General features: G+C 41.3%; 2 protein-coding genes across 3 annotated transcripts; both read left to right on the forward strand.

The window, feature by feature from the left end:
- Positions 1-5,314: 5,314 nt before the first annotated feature.
- LOC139198908 (polymeric immunoglobulin receptor-like) lies at positions 5,315-10,312 on the forward strand. Of its 2 annotated transcripts, XM_070827890.1 has the most exons (9): positions 5,315-5,383; positions 5,604-5,930; positions 6,505-6,822; positions 7,091-7,390; positions 7,545-7,595; positions 8,634-8,699; positions 8,920-9,018; positions 9,130-9,191; positions 9,783-10,312. In XM_070827890.1, the coding sequence occupies exons 1-9, from the start codon at positions 5,347-5,349 to the stop codon at positions 9,951-9,953; spliced, it is 1,431 nt and encodes a 476-aa protein (XP_070683991.1). In that variant the 5' UTR covers positions 5,315-5,346; the 3' UTR covers positions 9,954-10,312. The 2 variants fall into 2 exon arrangements, with proteins under 2 accessions (XP_070683991.1, XP_070683992.1); XM_070827891.1 differs by lacking the exon at positions 8,634-8,699.
- A 2,972-nt stretch (positions 10,313-13,284) lies between these two features.
- tekt4 (tektin 4) lies at positions 13,285-15,950 on the forward strand. Its single transcript, XM_070856558.1, has 7 exons — positions 13,285-13,812; positions 14,580-14,650; positions 14,746-14,889; positions 15,004-15,090; positions 15,175-15,310; positions 15,375-15,529; positions 15,646-15,950. The coding sequence occupies exons 1-7, from the start codon at positions 13,285-13,287 to the stop codon at positions 15,857-15,859; spliced, it is 1,335 nt and encodes a 444-aa protein (XP_070712659.1). The 3' UTR covers positions 15,860-15,950.
- The last annotated feature ends 2,299 nt before the right edge of the window (positions 15,951-18,249 follow it).

Raw genomic sequence — 18,249 nt, forward strand, 5'->3', positions numbered from 1 at the left:
ATTCTAGGACCAAAAAAAAATGAAGGACCAAAAGTTACCAGCCTCTCCTCTGGCCCACACGAATGCAAACAAAGAGATACTGTCCCCTAACTACCCAAAAGAAAAAAACCATTATGAGTGTTCAGTGACCATTAGCTGGCAGCAGAGCAGCAGTGCGTCAGTGCTGGCGTAACTACCCATGTGGAGCTTTGACGAGCCACTGTTCTGGTTGGCATCCTTCTTGCCTGTGTGTTTGTGTGTGTGTGTGTTCATGCAGTCAAGGCTGAGAAAGAGAGAGAAAGCCAAGAGAAGCAATTATATTTTCCAACAAAGCCAACCAGGTCCAATTAGATAGCTAATGTGCTGATGTTTTTTTTCACTTGGAGTTTCATGGAAGCAGACTCCTGAATCCTGAATTATTCTAAAGCTTAAACTATGAGCACAAGTGCAACTCAGACCAACATCCATGTTCTTAGCAGGGGCATTTACAGATGCAGATATCAGTAATAATCTCAGTTTCACATAAGGGCTGTTGTGTATACCTATATAATTGTAATTGGGTGTCACTGTTCATCTTTTAGCCAGGCAGCTGATGAATGAGCCACGGATGGTGAAGCATGAGTGAAGCAGCTCATTTAATGTACTGTTGTTATACTGTTAAGTTAGGGGAAAAGTTGGTTGTTACCTCGGTACTGCAGGGTGTGTGTCCCTCTAAACAGACAACTTTTAGAGCACATAGCGGAAGTCACAGGACAGACATGATTAACTTTTTGGAGGAGTTCAGTAATGTAGCCTGATCGCAACAGAAACTTGCCTGTCGAAATGAAAACGACTGTCAGATGGATGGATGAGGCTGTTAGAGTTCGATGGGTGGGAGAGCTAAAAGAAGGGGCGGATGTCTGAATGACCTTTGAGGGGTGTGTGTGTGCAACTCTCCCTCCGCCTGCTGTCAGCAGTTGTGTGTGTGCAATGCTTTCCCTCTTTCCTCAGGAAGAACAAGAATGTGTGAAATGCCCCCTCCCACGCACACGCACACACACGCACACACACACCAACACAGCTCCATGTGTAGAGACAAACCATGTGTGCTGTGCCACAGAATCATTCTTTATTTTCTTTATTCCTGACAAGCATAGTTTTCAGCATGCAGGCACTCTGAATCTGCTGTTGTGTTTTGTCCAAAGTCTGCAGTAATAAGATAAAAGATAGGATAAGAGTCTTTATTTATCTCACACCACAGAAATTCACTTATCACAGCAACAGAGGAGACAGAAAAGGTGCTGAAACAAACTGTCAGTAACAGGAGTAGTACAAAAACAAGGGATATAACAATATAAAAATGAATACAAATATGAAATTATTCGAAAAAATATTTAATATATACATGTGTGTATTGCACAGGATCTTGCAAGTACAGCAGCGAGACAATTAATTAGCTAATTGAATTAATGCCACCACACAGGATGGCTGCAAACACACCAAACGCTCACAAACCCTTAAAAGGGCACATCAGCAATTTCTTTATTGCACTTCCATAAAGTTGGGAGAATCTCAAGAGACACATAAAACAAACGCTGATCAAAACTGAAGCAGCAGAGGCAGAGATATCTTTACTTTTAAGGTGCGTTCAGACAGAGAGTGAAAAAACAGAGTGAAACCAATTCTCCCACGGCGGGAGGGCGGGATTCACACCAAGAAAAAGTTATGACACTACTTCCCTAAATGTAGAGAGACAAGAGGCAAAATGATACAGAGTGGAGGGAAATAACAGAGAGATGAAGAGTTTCTTGTGAGATCTAAGTCAGACGCTGACCTGCCACAGAGATACACTGCACACACACACACACACACACACACACACACACACACACAGCTGGGCTTCCAGGTTGGTAACAGGGGCTTTCTGTAAGAATATTTGCAGCTGTGGACGTAGTAATCAGTTTGGTGAGGTAAAACTATTTACTCTACTGCCAACAATGCTGACAAATATGCATGAATACCTGAGAAAGAGAAGGCAGGAGACTAAGAGGGAGACATTAACACATAGCTTGAAGGTTTAAGATGGACCCTGAAGACTTGAGAGGGTCACCTATATACAGTGGGGCAAAAAAGTATTTAGTCAGCCACCAATTGTGCAAGTTCTTAAAAAGATGAGAGAGGCCTGTAATTTTCATCATAGGTACACTTCAACTATGAGAGACAGAATGGGGGGAAAGAATCCAGGAAATCACATTGTAGGATTTTTAATGAATTAATTGGTAAATTCCTCGGTAAAATAAGTATTTGGTCACCTACAAACAAGCAAGATTTCTGGCTCTCACAGACCTGTAACTTCTTCTTTAAGAGGCTCCTCTGTCCTCCACTCGTTACCTGTATTAATGGCACCTGTTTGAACTCGTTATCAGTATAAAAGACACCTGTCCACAACCTCAAACAGTCACACTCCAAACTCCACTATGGCCAAGACCAAAGAGCTGTCAAAGGACACCAGAAACAAAATTGTGGACCTGCACCAGACTGGGAAGACTGAATCTGCAATAGGTAAGCAGCTTGGTGTGAAGAAATCAACTGTGGGAGCAATTATTAGAAAATGGAAGACATACAAGGCCACTGATAATCTCCCTCGATCTGGGGCTCCACGCAAGATCTCACCCCGTGGGGTCAAAACGATCACAAGAACGGTGAACAAAAAATCCCAGAACCACACGGGGGGACCTAGTGAATGACCTGCAGAGAGCTGGGACCAAAGTAACAAAGGCTACCATCAGTAACACACTACGCCACCAGAGACTCAAATCCTGCAGTGCCAGACGTGTCCCCCTGCTTAAGCCAGTACATGTCCAGGCCCGTCTGAAGTTTGCTAGAGAGCATTTGGATGATCCAGAAGAGGATTGGGAGAATGTCATATGGTCAGATGAAACCAAAATAGAACTTTTTGGTAAAAACTCAACTTGTCGTGTTTGGAGGAGAAAGAATGCTGAGTTGCATCCAAAGAACATCATACCTACTGTGAAGCATGGGGGTGGAAACATCATGCTTTGGGGCTGTTTTTCTGCAGAGGGACCAGGACGACTGATCCGTGTAAAGGAAAGAATGAATGGGGCCATGTATCGTGAGATTTTGAGTCAAAACCTCCTTCCATCAGCAAGGGCATTGAAGATGAAACGTGGCTGGGTCTTTCAGCATGACAATGATCCCGAACACACTGCCCGGGCAACGAAGGAGTGGCTTCGTAAGAAGCATTTCAAGGTCCTGGAGTGGCCTAGCCAGTCTCCAGATCTCAACCCCATAGAAAATCTTTGGAGGGAGTTGAAAGTCTGTGCTGCCCAGCGACAGCCCCAAAACATCACTGCTCTAGAGGAGATCTGCATGGAGGAATGGGCCAAAATACCAGCAACAGTGTGTGAAAACCTTGTGAAGACTTACAGAAAACGTTTGACCTCTGTCATTGCCAACAAAAGGCATATAACAAAGTATTGAGATGAACTTTTGTTATTGACCAAATACTTATTTTCCACCATAATTTGCAAATAAATTCTTTAAAAATCTGTGATTTTCTGGATTTTTGTTTTTTCTCATTTTGTCTCTCATAGTTGAGGTATACCTATGATGGAAATTACAGGCCTCTCTCATCTTTTTAAGTGGGAGAACTTGCACAATTGGTGGCTGACTAAATACTTTTTTGCCCCACTGTATAACAGTCTCCCCTCCATATACATTGAGGGTTATGAGTGTGTGTGTGTGTGAGATTGTCCTGGGCTGTAGCTTGAGAAAACCATAACACACGCGTCCTGCGCACTGCCGACATGCAAACAGGCCACACTGCAGAAACTCAACCCACCGTAGCAACACCCAACACCCCTTGGCAACCCAACCGGGCAACAGCCCTGCTCGCCTTGGCATCCTCGCTAATTCGGGACACACTTATCCCTCTGCACTGTGGTCTTAATGTTAGCCTTTCAGTGTGAGAGTGTGTAAGATATGGAAACAGTTTGTGCTGCAGTATGCGAGAGGCACAGCTGAACGGTCAGCTGGAGTCGAGGGAACGGCTGAGCTCAGGGAAAATACATGCGTGCTTTCACCCACATATACCACCACTGGCATGTTGTAATGCAGGGTGGGGTCAGTAAACAGTGGCACAATATTTTAGGTTGTAAGTATGTCTGGTTACTATGGGGGGGTCAGAGGGGGGAAAAAAAAGACATTTGATGAAGAGACTGATGCATTCAATAAAGTTCACATGAAAACTTTCATAGAGATTTTTAACTGCAGATCTTACATTCTTTTTAGTGTACACTACTACAATAACAACTATGTGCCACTGTAACAATTATTGGCATTTACAGTGTTTTCCTAAGGGGAGTGAGGTGTCTTATCAAGTTTCTAAATACAAGTTTTGTTTTCAGCGTCAGTTTCAATTTCAGAAACACTATTTAAAACAAAAAAATGGTGAAAAGATCAGAGCTCCAAATAGTCATTCTACTAAATGATGATAAGGACAGACAAAGCACACAGTTAAAGAAATAGAAAATGAAATAAGCATAATATATACAGAAGAAAACCTTATGTACACAAAGAAACATTATATACACGGGTGGGAATGGATTTACATAATTCTTTTTAAAAAGGTTTCTAAAAAATCACCTTTGTTTGCACACAAGCTGTTTATTTAAAGAAAATACAAGTCATGCGCAAAACCAGGCTGAATGTTATGCAAGATAACTTCTATGGAAGATGGTGCAGATGAGAAATATAGAGGAGGAGGAGGAGGATTTAATTTGTGTCCTGCTTGCTACTTAAAGGGACGCTCCGCTGAAAAATAATGTATTCATTAATTAGTGATATGCCACTGAATGCTATGAAATTCGTTAGTGTGAAAATATATATGTGAAACAAGACAAATAATTGAATTATTTAGGAACAGGGCAGATTTCATGTTATCGTTAGTACTGGATGAGAATAAAAGTTGGACAGAGTGCCCCTTTGTGGCGGTAATGTGAACACTAGATGACTGGATCTGTTTGTGCTTCACAGCTTACAAGGATGCATAAATTTAATTCATACAAACATTCATTCATACCCTGCTGATTGGAGTGCAGGTGAATGTGTTTTCTTTGTGTCACTCCATTAAATAAATGATAATAACTTTTTCTCTGTCACAGTTTTAGAGCAAACAAGTGAGTCATTACAAAGTTTTTCACAAGACAAGAGATGAGTTGGGCGTACTAACTTTTGTGATGGTTTAAGGTTGGTAAAACACTGGTGATCTAAATGAGGAAGTGAAACTGTTCAACATCTAACTGGCAGGCTGTATTATTCCAGTGTAAGGCACAGTTCAAGTTTCTGTTTGTTTGCAATCGAAGGAGGATGTGGAGCCTTCAAAACCTCAAGTTCTGTCTGTGCAGTAAGCTCTTTTCATTAAATAAGTGATTATGTCCGGCAAATATGATGTGGCAGCACTACTATGCTTGGATGAAAATGACATTATTGACCTCGCAGCAGATCCAAATGTTCATATGTGTGCAGTGAAGAAATGATAAGAAGAAACATGAAAAGATGTAACGATGACACATTTTCAGGTGGTTTTTTTTCTCTCTCTTTTTACATTTGTCTTCTCTTTACAGCTGCTTTCATCTGTGTGACAAGTGCAGCCGGGTTGATCAGCGTGTCTGGATATGTAGGGAGAGAAGCAAATGTTTATTGTCCCTATGACAGTGGATATGAAACTTACGAGAAGTACCTGTGTAGGAAAGACTGTGGCAGCGATGACGTTCTTATTATGACAACAGCAGCAAAGAAGAGCAGATACTCCATCCATGATGACAAAAGTAAACGAGTCTTCACAGCGACCATCTCAGATCTGAGGCTTTCGGATGTTGGGAAATACTGGTGTGGGGTTACCAGGACTGGAAAAGATCTCTACACTGAAGTAAACCTGGAAGTACAACAAGGTAGGTAAATAAAAAAATAAAAAACAATGCTGGATATCCACATTGTCAAATAAAATTGATTATTTCATTATACTTATCCAATGTTTAATTGCAACCAAGTACAATTTTGAGGCGCATCTACTTTGAGTTCCACTTCCACTTTCTGCTGTTTTACACTCCTACTCCTACATTTCACATGCAAATATTGTATGTTTTCCTCCACTATAACACACAATACATCTGACACAGTCAGTTTCTTTACAAATTCATTGTTTATACACAAAACGCATGATCATACAATAATATTTGATGCCTTGTTTAGATTAAACTGCCCACCAGTGAGAGAAATAGTTTAACTATTACGCTGCTTACTTTTAAATACGTCAGCAACAGTACTGCAGCATTAACACATCACTGAGAGTGGCCATCCCGCCTGCGTGTTCTGCATTTTTACTGCTTCCACTATGTTTAGCTAACTATACTTCCATGATTCACTTTTTTACATGGTGATAATTCTCCTTTTACTCAAGAAAAGAATCTGAATGCTTGTATCAGTGCTTGTAACAGGATGCAATGTCGTTTCTTTTTCTGGCAGACAGCTGCTGTGACCGATCCACTAAAGTCCAAAGTTACGAGGAAGGTTCAGCATCCATCAGTTGTTCGTATGAGAACGAGAACGAGAACAGCCTGAAGTACCTCTGCAGAGGAAACCAGACCTCCACATGTCTGGAGCAGGCAGTAATCACCTCCGATAGCAGACAGAACGGACGGTTCTCACTTAATGATGAGGTGTCGGGGAAATTCACAGTGATCATTGCCAGCTTGACCCAGAAGGATTCTGGGTCATACCTTTGTGGCGTCCACAGATACACTGGCCTGGATGTTTTTACTGCTGTTGAGTTAGAAGTCAAAGGTGAGAGGTCACAGATCAACCTCATTACATTGTAGGAAAACATTACTTTTCACAGCATGCAAATCAGCTAGAAAAGATCTTTCTTTAAATATATATTGAGAGAAAAAATAACAAAAGGATTCTGAAACAAAGGTTTGATTCTACGCTTTTTGTCTATTTAAAGGAAAGACGAACCATGCAAATCCATTTCTAATTTGACCTGAATACGGGCTACTGTGTTCTGCAGATTCTTCAAATATTTTCCTCACATGTTCCTTCTGTTTGACAGAGTGGTGCTGCGTGAAGTCAAGCGAACTGAGCAGCACTGCGGGACGTCCAGTTACTGTGCAGTGTCCCTATCCACCACAACACAGGGATAACAGGAAGTTCCTCTGTAAGGGAGACCACCGCAGCAACTGTACAGACATGATGACGATTCAGAGCAGGTTCACTCTGCAGGATGATGTTTCCTCCGGCTCTTTCTCGGTGACGATCACAGAGCTGAAAGAAGGGGATGCTGGGACATACTGGTGTGGTTCACACTCACAGTGGAGTCCTGGAAACTACACCAAGATTCACCTGAGTTTAGGTAAGACTATGAACAGAGATATAATGCAGCTGAATCGATTATACAATAACATACATTTAAACAGTTTATTCTTCTTTTTGTTGATGTGGAAAAAGGAAGAAAGAGATTTAAAAACTAGCATTCAGAGTCCTACGAATCTCTCTCTCTCTGACAGTCTTTCCACAGCAGACCAGCACTCTGACGCCTACCATCACCGTGGAAGTAGGTAAGATTACAAAAGAGCAACAGATGGAGAATACAGCTCAATATACGACAGTAAAATGAATGTAGCTGTAATTATATCCAGGTTTGATTCCTGCTGTAAGAACTTGATGTCCTGCAGGTTCACTTAGCACAGGTGTGCATCATGTCATCTGATTTTCTCTCTTCCTTCCCTCTGAACTCCTGAAACTATCGACAAATAATAATAGCACAACTATCTTTATAACATAGACTGTATCAAAGAAGTGGATGTGGCCTCTGGTTCTGAAAAGTGAAGCCAATGTGGAAGTTTGTTAAACCTGCATTCTTTCTAAAAGCCAGGAGGCGACGACTCTGCTGGTTGCAAAAAGTCTTTATATGAAAATAACTTCTTACTCAATTTATTACCATTATTATTTATTATTATTATTATGTTGTATTACTTAGTGAAAATGTTCTTTATGAGTTTATGGCGTCGATCTCTAGTTAGTCTTCTTCAATACAGCATGATGTTCATTTTGTGAATTATCAAAACAGACCATAAAGCAGAGCATGCTTTAGGGCAGGACTAACTAACCACAGGTGGGTCATGCCTGAACCTAACCAATCAGATGCAGGGGTCTTCACGGCATGAATGTCACCTCTGATTCTGAAACCAAGATGGTGATCTAAATGTCATACAGTCTATGCTTTATAATCAATCAAGGAAGGGGTACACAGCATTTTAAAATAGTTTTTGATGACTTTCTTTCACTCAAAACTCAAAGTAAAGTACTAATAGTTCTTCCATGTCAGCTAGTATTAGCCGTTCTTCATGCTGTCCTGAGATGAAGACACAGAAATGCGTTGATTCTGATGCACAGGCCAAGACGTCAACAGAGAAAACAACATCAGTCATGAGAGATAAATGTTTGCTACGTCATAACTTAGTCGTTGAAGGTGCTTCCATCTCCCATTTCGCGCACGTCATGCGAGTGTAAAATGTTTTTCTGTAAAAGCCCCCCTCCCGCTTTTATGACTAAAAATAAGAAATAAGTCCACTAAGGAATCTTTTCTCTGACAGTCTTTCCACAGCAGACCAAACCTGACGGAACACAGTCAACACATATCCCTGGCAAAAATACCAAAAGTACGTGTGTGTGTGTGTGTGCGCGCGCGCACGTGTTGAACTAACACTTATGTTAAAACACACACTGACTATTCATGAACAGGGAGGAAGTTCTGATACCGCTACTTCTGCTGTTTTCTGCTTTTGTCTTTGAGATTGTGATAAGACACTTATGAGACGTGTGCTCTCATGCCTGTTTTCAGGAAGTGCATTTTTTGACTCTGTTCTGCTTTTTTTTCAGATGCAGCACTTTTTCACCCTGTGATTTTCATTGTGCCCGCTCTGCTGCTCATACTGACATTTGTCATAGTTTATAAATACAAATGTTACAAAGTGCAAGGTATGCGCAGACACGCACACACACGCACACACACACACACACACATACACAGACACACACATATGCACAAAAACAAACTGTGTGATCATTTCTTATGCTGTGTCTTTCCAGGAACTGGAGTCAACGTGCACAGAAGCAAAACCATGGCAACAGGAACACAGGAAGAGATGGATGTAAGAAGCACAGAATGTCTTATTGGTGATTTTACTATCAATTGGCCTCAATCTGCAAAGTTTATTTTATGGGTGGCACTACTAGAAGGAAGAGGGATCATCAAAATCAATACATTTATACTCTGGAGATCATGAATGTGGATAGCATTCCCAGCAAAGTCTGCCTATTAGACGACCTTGTGTTCTGTTTAGACATCAGTGGCTCAGCAGGGTGGTTTAGAAAAGTTCAGGATCTAAATATGAAAGGGTTCCTCCTCATGGGAGCATGAATGTGTGACAGTGGTGCTGATGAAAGGTCTAAGTGTCACCAAAATTAATAGCCATCATTTGTCTTGGCAAATGAACACTTACACCAAATTTCACCGCAGCCTGGCCTGTGTGTAGAAAGATTTCTTGCTCTGGTCCAAAGTCTAGAGCAAATAAAATGACCAGCTGGCTGATTAGTAAACCAATTTTTAAGGTTCTGTTGCAAGAACACATTTTTTAGTCATGACTGATAAGTGGATTTCAAAAGATGTGCATGAATAAGACGAATTCTCTTCTCTGTAAAGTCACCCTCTTGTTTGTTCATTTCTATTGGCTCTTTTCTAGATTTATGAAAATCAGGGTGTTGTAGAGTTATCAAAGCAGAGGACCTCCAAACCGCAGAGCGCCTGCCACCACTATGATGATGCAGGTGAAGACCATCATGAGTCTGTGTACCAAAACACCACAGCAGACGATATCTACTGTAATCAAACTTTCATCAAAGCCAAGAGATGAACAGCATGCACGTCTGTGATCTGAGCTTGCATTTTTGCACATTTGTACCCAAATGATCCTGTTTGTATTGTCTCAGTTAACAGGCGACCAACACATACTGTGGTCCAACCTTTTCATGCTCTGAGTATCATTATTTGTACAGATTTGTTTCATAATTGCCATGTGATATTTTGTGCTTATATATAATGCTTTAACTTTGGTTTTATCTTTACAGTCATTATGATTGCTCATTGTTAATATAACAAATTAACACGTCGGCACGCCTTGAAAATAACTGTGGGAAAAAAAACTAATCTAGGTTACCTACATGTTTGTGTGTACCATCAGTAAAGGTGAATGAATAAAGAAAATGTCACACACTTTTACAGACCACAGTCCTTTTCTTTAAGAAATTCACCAACTCTAACTACTGCTTGGCCACACACACACACACACACACACACACACACACACAATTTAATGTATTTTTATTTCTAGATTTTTTCTTTTACAGCAGTCAGTCTGAATCAGACCAATTAGAAGTTGACTTACTCTCCTTTAACATTATTGTTTGTATGAAATGAAACTAGCCCAATGTTTTAGGCATGTTTGAACAACGTTTCACTCACTTTTTAAAAATCTACAATGTGAAAAATATCCCAGGAGATACAAATTAAAAAATTAAAAATCATCAGTTGGATTGAGGATTAAACTGAATCAAGCACTGAATAAAAACATTATTATTGTAAATGAAAGTAATTCTGAAGCTTTCACAGATAGATGCATCAATATGATAATTCGACATCCCTGTTGATGTTTATCCACATGATTTTCTCACCATTTTGTACCATGCTATTTGTAAGACACGTGTGTCAAACTCAAGGCCCAGTGTAAATGAAACCATCTCTCATTAGTAGGATGTGTGAACTCTGCAAGGCTGTGTGCAGCCATTTGCTTTTGTAAAACACCACATCTGTCACACATGTTCTGAGCAGCTCACAATTATTTCTTGTACCATAGTTCTGACTCTCTTAACTGGGACAAAAAAATTTGATTTTGGGTTTTTTGGGATTTTAGGTTTATTTGTTTTTATGAAAATAAAACAGCATGTTAGTGAAATGAATACCGGTTTCTGCCAAAAAATTTTTTATTTCATGTTGTCGTCTTTGTAGTTATACTGAGTTGTGTGAGGATTGCAACTGGATCGATCCAACTGTCTGGATATGAAGAGAGAGAAGTTCAAGTTTCATGTCGATACGAAGAGAGATATGAATCTCATGAGAAGTACTTGTGCAAGGTTAGCTGTGGCAATGATGACGTTCTGATTATGACGACAGACCTCCAAAATGTGATAAATAAGTTGAAAAAAATGTTAATAGTTAAAATTCAAATGATCGAATAAAACATCATATTAGTTTGATTATATATTATATATTATTATGATTATAATCTTCACCTCATCAATGTGCTGTTTCTGCTTTTTGTGCAAAAAAATGTGAAAAACCAAAACAAACAACAACAAAACATCTTTATCACTTGCCAAACCTCCACTCCAGGTCTGTAACTGTCATGAGATTAATTTTCTATATTGTTTGATTGTTCTTATATAAGCCTACAGTACGCCACTCTACTTTGTTACCTTTCTCAGCAATAAGAGGAATAGCACAAAGTTGTGAGTCAGTCTTATCATCAATTATTATATTATAGTATATAATATTCTCTTCTATTCTATTCTATTATATCATATATCTATAACATCATATGTTATATTATCTTTGTCAAGAATAAAGATGCTTTCAATTGGCTGTAAAGTGCTTTGAAAGGCTTCCAGACTAACAAAGACATAAAAAGCCTGAAAACGTTACATGAAAAAAGCAAATGTGTATTAGAGCCTTGGATCATTTCAAGCTCACAGCTCCTTCTGTTTGACAGAGCGAGGCTACGTGAAGTCAGAGGAAGTGAACTTTTTTAGATTCGTGAACTTGCCGCATGCTCAGTCATGGGATCCTGAACAGTGTTTTTAATGTTTCATTAAACAGCTGACCAACACATATCCATGTACCTTTGCAGTCAAACCTTTCTAGTGTCTGGACCAGGTTGGTCTTTGTGATTATTGATACATAATTGGTTTATGATTAGCAATAAACATGTTTATAGTTACTTGAACTAATTTTCACTGCTTTTCCTTTTTCACTGCTAAGTGTTAATATAACAGTTTAACGACCTGCACTCTATCAGTTAAATACCCCACATTGTAAGTTAGCAGCATATTTGTCTTTTGTAAAAGTGAATGAATAAACAAAACTATGGGAGCACACAGCACAGTCATCACTGAAGCAACATGTCAGTGTTGCTTACTGCATTGCATTCAATTTGAAAAAGTGAAATAAATCTGTGTTTTAACATATGTGTTTAGAAAATAAAATATATTCCACTTATATTCTATAGTGCAGGGGAACTCTGGGCTACTAAATAGACTCCAAAAAGTTGATTTGTAGGGACTATTTTCACCGGTGGATTAATACAGACTTATTGTGCTTGTGTATTTTTGGAAGCAGGATGTTGTATGTGGGCTTGACTCAAAGTAAACTAGTATGTGTGTGTTGTGAAAAAATGTCAGCCAGTGCAAATGTGTTTTTAATAGTTTTTGGACAACAGTGGAAGTGTACCTCACAGACGAAAAAGATTTACACACAGACAATACTATACTCTTCAGTAGTCATGGTGTCTTATATTGATTATAGTCATGATAATGAGTTACACAGTGGGGACATGCTTTGTGTCCCCAAAAGGGAACATGCTGACACACACAAACACTGACCCATGCAGCTGGAGAGACTGTGGCTACGTCTACGGTGTTCTGATCAAGAGAACAGACGTGGCGACGGACATACACTCCATCCACGATGACACAAAGAGACACGTCTGCACAGCGGCCATCTCTGATCTTCAGCTCATGGATGCTGGGTAAAATCGGTGTACGATGACCACATCTGGAGTGGATCCCTCAAAGTGAAAGTGGAGGAGAGGATGGAGGTGACAGAGAGTTTGAAGGGGGGAGTGCATCAGTTGTTTTCTGGTGTCGTCTGACCCTGTCATATATTCTGTTTTGTGGTTAATTATTTAGTCTCTGCCCTTTAGTCTCCATCAGCTCATTTGATGGTTGGTCACCTGAGCCAGAGCTGCTCCTGCCAACATGTGTAACCAGGCAACACCAAACAAACACTTTGCTCAGGTCTCCTTCAGGACTGCTGAAACTGCAGCTGGTACCTTAACCCCAAATCTGTATCTACACCTCCTCCTTGTCTTTTAGGGTTCTTTTCTCTTGCGGCTGCACTTTAGTTGTCTGAGAATGAGCTCTGAGGTTTTAGTGTCGAGGCCCCACTATGACAGCAGAGCTGTGGCTCAGGGGGTCCCGGGGAATGAGTCCCATCCACAGCGGGAGCTCCCTCAGCCGTCCTCGGGCTCAGCCACAGCGGGGTACCGCTCCGCCAAGTACACGCCGGCTGAGTGGTTCTCCAACTACCACACCATCCTCCAGCAGGCCGGGGCCGACCGCACCGAGGCCCGGGGCATCCAGCGAGAGTCCAAAAGTCTGTACCAGGACACCGAGGAGGCCACTCTGAAGACCCAGGCCGAGGGAACGCGCCTCCTGGGGGAGAGACTGCAGGACGTCCACTACTGGAGGTCCGAGCTGCAGCGGCACATCCAGCAGCTGCTGGCCGACACGGAGTCGCTGCTGGCGCTGAAGAGGAGGCTGGAGAAGGCGCTGGACGCCACAGAAGCTCCGTACGCCATCGCCACCGATAACCTGAGCTGCAGGACAAGAAGACCGGGACCGGACCTGGTCAGAGACACCGTGGAGGAGGAGCTGCTAAAGGTGGACACTAGTGCTACATGGTGGAGCTGTGTGTGTGTGTGTGTGTGTGTGTGTGTGTGTGTGTGTGAGAGAGAGAGAGAGAGAGAGAGAGTGTGTCTATATAGGACAAAAAATATATCATGATTATGTGTAATTTAGCTGACAATGGTGGCAACTCAGTGTTAATAAAGTTTAGTGTAATAATAATTAGTCCTATTCGTAATTAATAGGACAAATAAAAGATATAGAGCAGATATTTTCCCAGGATAGATGAAAGTCTTAAAATACTTAGGACAGTAACTATATTCAAATGTTAACAGTAGTTAACTCTTGGCGCATTGATACTATTAAATGGGGAATGTACACTTTAAAACTAATAACTGGGGAACTACTTTTTCAAATTGAAATAACTGACTTGCCACAATTAGTAGCACTTCGTAAATCACTTTAATTACTCATTGAATATTGTTATTTAAACTAAGTCCATTTTCATGGGAAATATGTCAAATATTTGATCAATCCAGCTTTAAAAATATGAGCATTGGCTGCTTTTATTTGTCTTGTTTTTCACTTTTTCTTCTAGTGTTAAAGCACTAAAACCTTTCATCTATTAATCTGCAGATCAATCAATATTTGTTATAATCATTAGCTGCAGCCCTGTTCAAATGCTACTAGTGACTTGAGTGTAACAGTGAAACAGCACCAGCAGAGGGCCCAGTGTCACACACACACACACACACACACACACACACACACACTCACTCACAGTGTGACTGTGTGTTTTGTAGGAGGTGGACTTGATCAGGAACGTCCAGGCTCTTCTGAAGAGAACCATCGCTCAGGCCGTCAGTCAGATCAAGTGAGTCAAAAACCTGAAAGTTTCCTGTGTATTAAACCGTCTGACATGCACGTCCACGTATTCACCCATGCTGTGTCTGCATGTGTGTGTGTCAGGATGAACAGAGAAGCCAAGCAGACGTTAGAGTTGGACTGGTCCGATAAGTACCAGGCCTACAACTTTGATGACCACAGTGGGAGATATAGTAACCTGAGCCCGGATACACAGCACCACCCCAGCTCTGCCACCATGCAGGACCAGTGAGTCTATATGTGTAACATCATTTTAAAGACTCCTATAAAATAAATCTATGATTAGAAAATGCAAAGTGGTGAAGAAAACTTTTATACAGTTTGTCCTCTGGTCTGCTGCAGGGTGTGTAACTGCACATCGTGGGCTAAGTTTACTCAGGACAACCTGTCCAAGGCCCTGCAGGAAGAACAGGCTACCAACAGTCTCAGGTCAGTGTGTTCAAGCTGCCACAGAATCAGGTCTGACAATGTGGTGCTTTATCTAAACACAGTGATGCTGTTTGTGTGCGTCAGGCTGCTGGTGGAGCAGCTCCTGCAGGACACCACCGAGGATCTGAGAGCCCAGTGCGCCTGCGTGGACCGAGCCTTCAGCCAGCGCTGTGGGGAGCTGATCGAGGCCAAGACCCAGCAGGAGATGAAGCTTCAACAGGTAGAAACAGGCACATAAACTGGTTGACTGGTTGATTATTTACTGTATGATCATGTGTGTGTAGATCTTGGAGCAGATTGGGGCCCAGGAAAGGAACATTGTGGCTCTCCAGCAGGCCATCCACAACAAAGAGGCTCCACTGAGAGTAGCTCAGTCCAGACTGTACCTGCGCTCACTCAGACCCAACATGGAGCTCTGCAGAGATGAACCCCAGCTCAGGTACACACACACTCACATGCACGCACGCACGCATGCGCACACACACACACACACACACACACACACACTTACACCCTGCCTCATCTCACTCTTGCCCTCTCTCTCTGTGTCTGTAGTTTGGAAGGGGAGGTGAGGCAGATTGATGCCACTGTGGCGTCTCTGCACCAGCAGCTGAGTGAGGCCAGACGCTCCCTGTCCCACCTGGAGGAGTCACGCATTACCCTCGAGAAGGACGTAAACTGTAAAACCCACTCACTCTTCATCGAGAGGGACAAGTGCATGACTCACCGTAAACGATACCCGGCGGTGTCCACGCTGTCAGGATACTGACCTGTTTGTGTGGAATTACCTTTTTTTTCCCCTGAAGGTTAAAATCAGTTTTGTATCTTTGTTTTGCTGTGCTCCAAGGATCAATGAGATGTTGTGTGATTGAGAAAGTCTTAAAACAGTTTGTCAAATGATTAAAAACTGAATGCCACTGATAATGTGCTTGAGTCATGTTCAGATTCCCCTTTTCTGCTGAGTTGTTTCAGGGTTTACTGTACAAAAGTGAAAAACAAGCAATGTGTAAAAGCAATCACTTTGTGTTTAAGGGCAACATACAGCTTATATACATACGTACGTACATACATACATACATTTATGTATGAATATTTAATTGAAATAAGGATTTGCAGACAGTAATTAAAGGACAAATACAAAAACAAAGTTTGACCTCAGCCGTGTCCACCGCTCAATTTGTTCACTTCAACTTTATTATGGTGATGCAAGTTGCTCTGCCGCTTGGATGTGTCAAGGATGTAAAGATGCATCATTCCGTTTGAGACCAATGATAATAATAATAATAGTCATAATGATGATGATGATGATGATGATGATTTTCCCCACTAGAGTGAGCTCTTGAGCCTCAGTGTCTCCTCCAGTTCACATCTGATCAGAGCGAGCTGTCCAACACCACAAAGGCAGCATACAAAATCTGAAGTAGGAATATTTGACATATAAGTGTAAAATGTAAAGATCAGTCACACATGAGTTTTAAGCAGGACAGACATTGATATGAATATGAGACCAGCTGCCCATCGTAATCCCTTAACACACCTTTCATGTTGTCTCTCTGCTGAGCTGCTCTCAAACCTACATGATACTGAAGTTAAAGATAAACAAAGTATTCCAGCAAAAGGACAAAGAAGGTTGTGATTTTTACAAATTACATGAATCTTTTTATTTTGATTATGTATTTGGTTTTCGGTTCAGTTGATGAAGTGTTAAAGCAGTGCAGCCTCATCTTTTGAAACTGCCCTTCTTCATATGGAGCCACCGCCAGTCCCTTTTCTTAGAGAGAGCTTCCTTCAAGCGAGGAGGTGCCACGACTGAGGATGTTATGAAACTGAACTTTATGCAAAGAGTTCAGACAGGCAGCTCCGTCCTTACATAGTATTTATTTCATGACACCACTAACTGTGGGCATGGGATGGTGCCAGCGATCTGTGTGTGTGTGTGTGTGCATATGATTTTACCATTGTGTGGGATAAAAACACACACCCTCTCAGCCGTTCAGACATTAGAGGGGAAAGTGATTTTTTTTCCCCCCTTTTTATTTTTTACATTAGAGGGTTTCAGCGAGGTGAGCCTGAGAACTGGATAAACACTGAGATACACTGTGTGTAAAATTACAAGAGAAAAAAGTTAGATCCTTATAAAATCATGGTTTTTTATAAGTTGAGCTCACGTGTCCTGTGTATTCTGAGCATGTGAGCAACCTGTAAGAAAGATGTTGGTTTGATCTGAACTATCTGCTGCAGAAAAGCAACATAGTGTGTGTAGAGAAAACAAGTGTTAACAAGTCTTTGTTGGGGATGCACGAATTATTACGAAATCATGGTTGAGCAGCTTTGTGAGCTGGATAATGAAAAATTCCAATTTGTGTTCTTTTTTATTGTCTTTTCTTCGCATTCTCATTGATTTGTGTGGTCACTTTTCATTTTCTACATTTCCTTTGATAGGTGATGGAAAGGACAAATGTGACCCGATGACAGGAGGGGGGAAAATTCTGTTTGAATTAACAAAAATGGGAGGGATGGATGGAGTAGCAGATCTAAGGGAGTGACAGAAAAAGAAAGAGGGAGGGAAGAGAGGAGAATAGAGAGACAGCAGGACCAAACTCACTGCCTTCTTTTCCTCCAGTGCTCGCTCCCTTCTTTCTCCTGGTGACTCCAGGCTGGGACCAACTGATAGGTAAGTCAAACTTCAGCTTTTCTCTCTCTCCTCTCTTTACTTCACCTTCTGTCTTGGTCCATTTTGCCCCCAGAAGTCAAGATTGCATCCCTGCAGCTGCCTGAACTCATCCACACTCCTCTCACCTTTAACAACTCTAATCCAGCCCTTAATTTAGTCTGAGTTATTGTTTTTATTTTTATGTGTGTTTTATTGTATTTATGCACATATAGAAAGAAGAATGTGACTGACCCCTGGGTGGATGAATCTCATCCTCCACATCTCCCCTCCTGCTTCTCCTTATCTCTTGAGTTTGTCCCCCTCTGTTAGGAGAGAAGGAGTTAGAGGTGGAATCAATCATTGCTCATTAACCAAAACGTCTCTCACAGACGCAGACCTGCTGCTTTATTTATGCGTGAGAACATTTTTATGACTGTGTTTATTTGCTTTTGTGTCTGTCGGCTAAATTCATGCAGCTAAACTGGAGGGTTTGTGGAGAGCCAAAG

Source organism: Pempheris klunzingeri, chromosome 3 (assembly GCF_042242105.1).
Source record: "Pempheris klunzingeri isolate RE-2024b chromosome 3, fPemKlu1.hap1, whole genome shotgun sequence".
Taxonomy (NCBI): domain Eukaryota; kingdom Metazoa; phylum Chordata; class Actinopteri; order Acropomatiformes; family Pempheridae; genus Pempheris; species Pempheris klunzingeri.

Excerpts from the sequence above, each read along its gene's own strand:
- LOC139198908 (XM_070827890.1), top strand. The coding sequence starts at position 5,347 with ATGTGGAGCCTTCAAAACCTCAAGTTCTGTCTGTGCA. Across the intron at positions 5,931-6,504 it reads AAACCTGGAAGTACAACAAG|ACAGCTGCTGTGACCGATCC; the intron begins GTAGGTAAATAA and ends TTTTTCTGGCAG. Across the intron at positions 8,700-8,919 it reads CCCTGGCAAAAATACCAAAA|ATGCAGCACTTTTTCACCCT; the intron begins GTACGTGTGTGT and ends CTTTTTTTTCAG.
- tekt4 (XM_070856558.1), top strand. The coding sequence starts at position 13,285 with ATGAGCTCTGAGGTTTTAGTGTCGAGGCCCCACTATGACAGCAGAGCT. Across the intron at positions 14,890-15,003 it reads TCTGCCACCATGCAGGACCA|GGTGTGTAACTGCACATCGT; the intron begins GTGAGTCTATAT and ends GGTCTGCTGCAG. Across the intron at positions 15,311-15,374 it reads AGGAGATGAAGCTTCAACAG|ATCTTGGAGCAGATTGGGGC; the intron begins GTAGAAACAGGC and ends ATGTGTGTGTAG.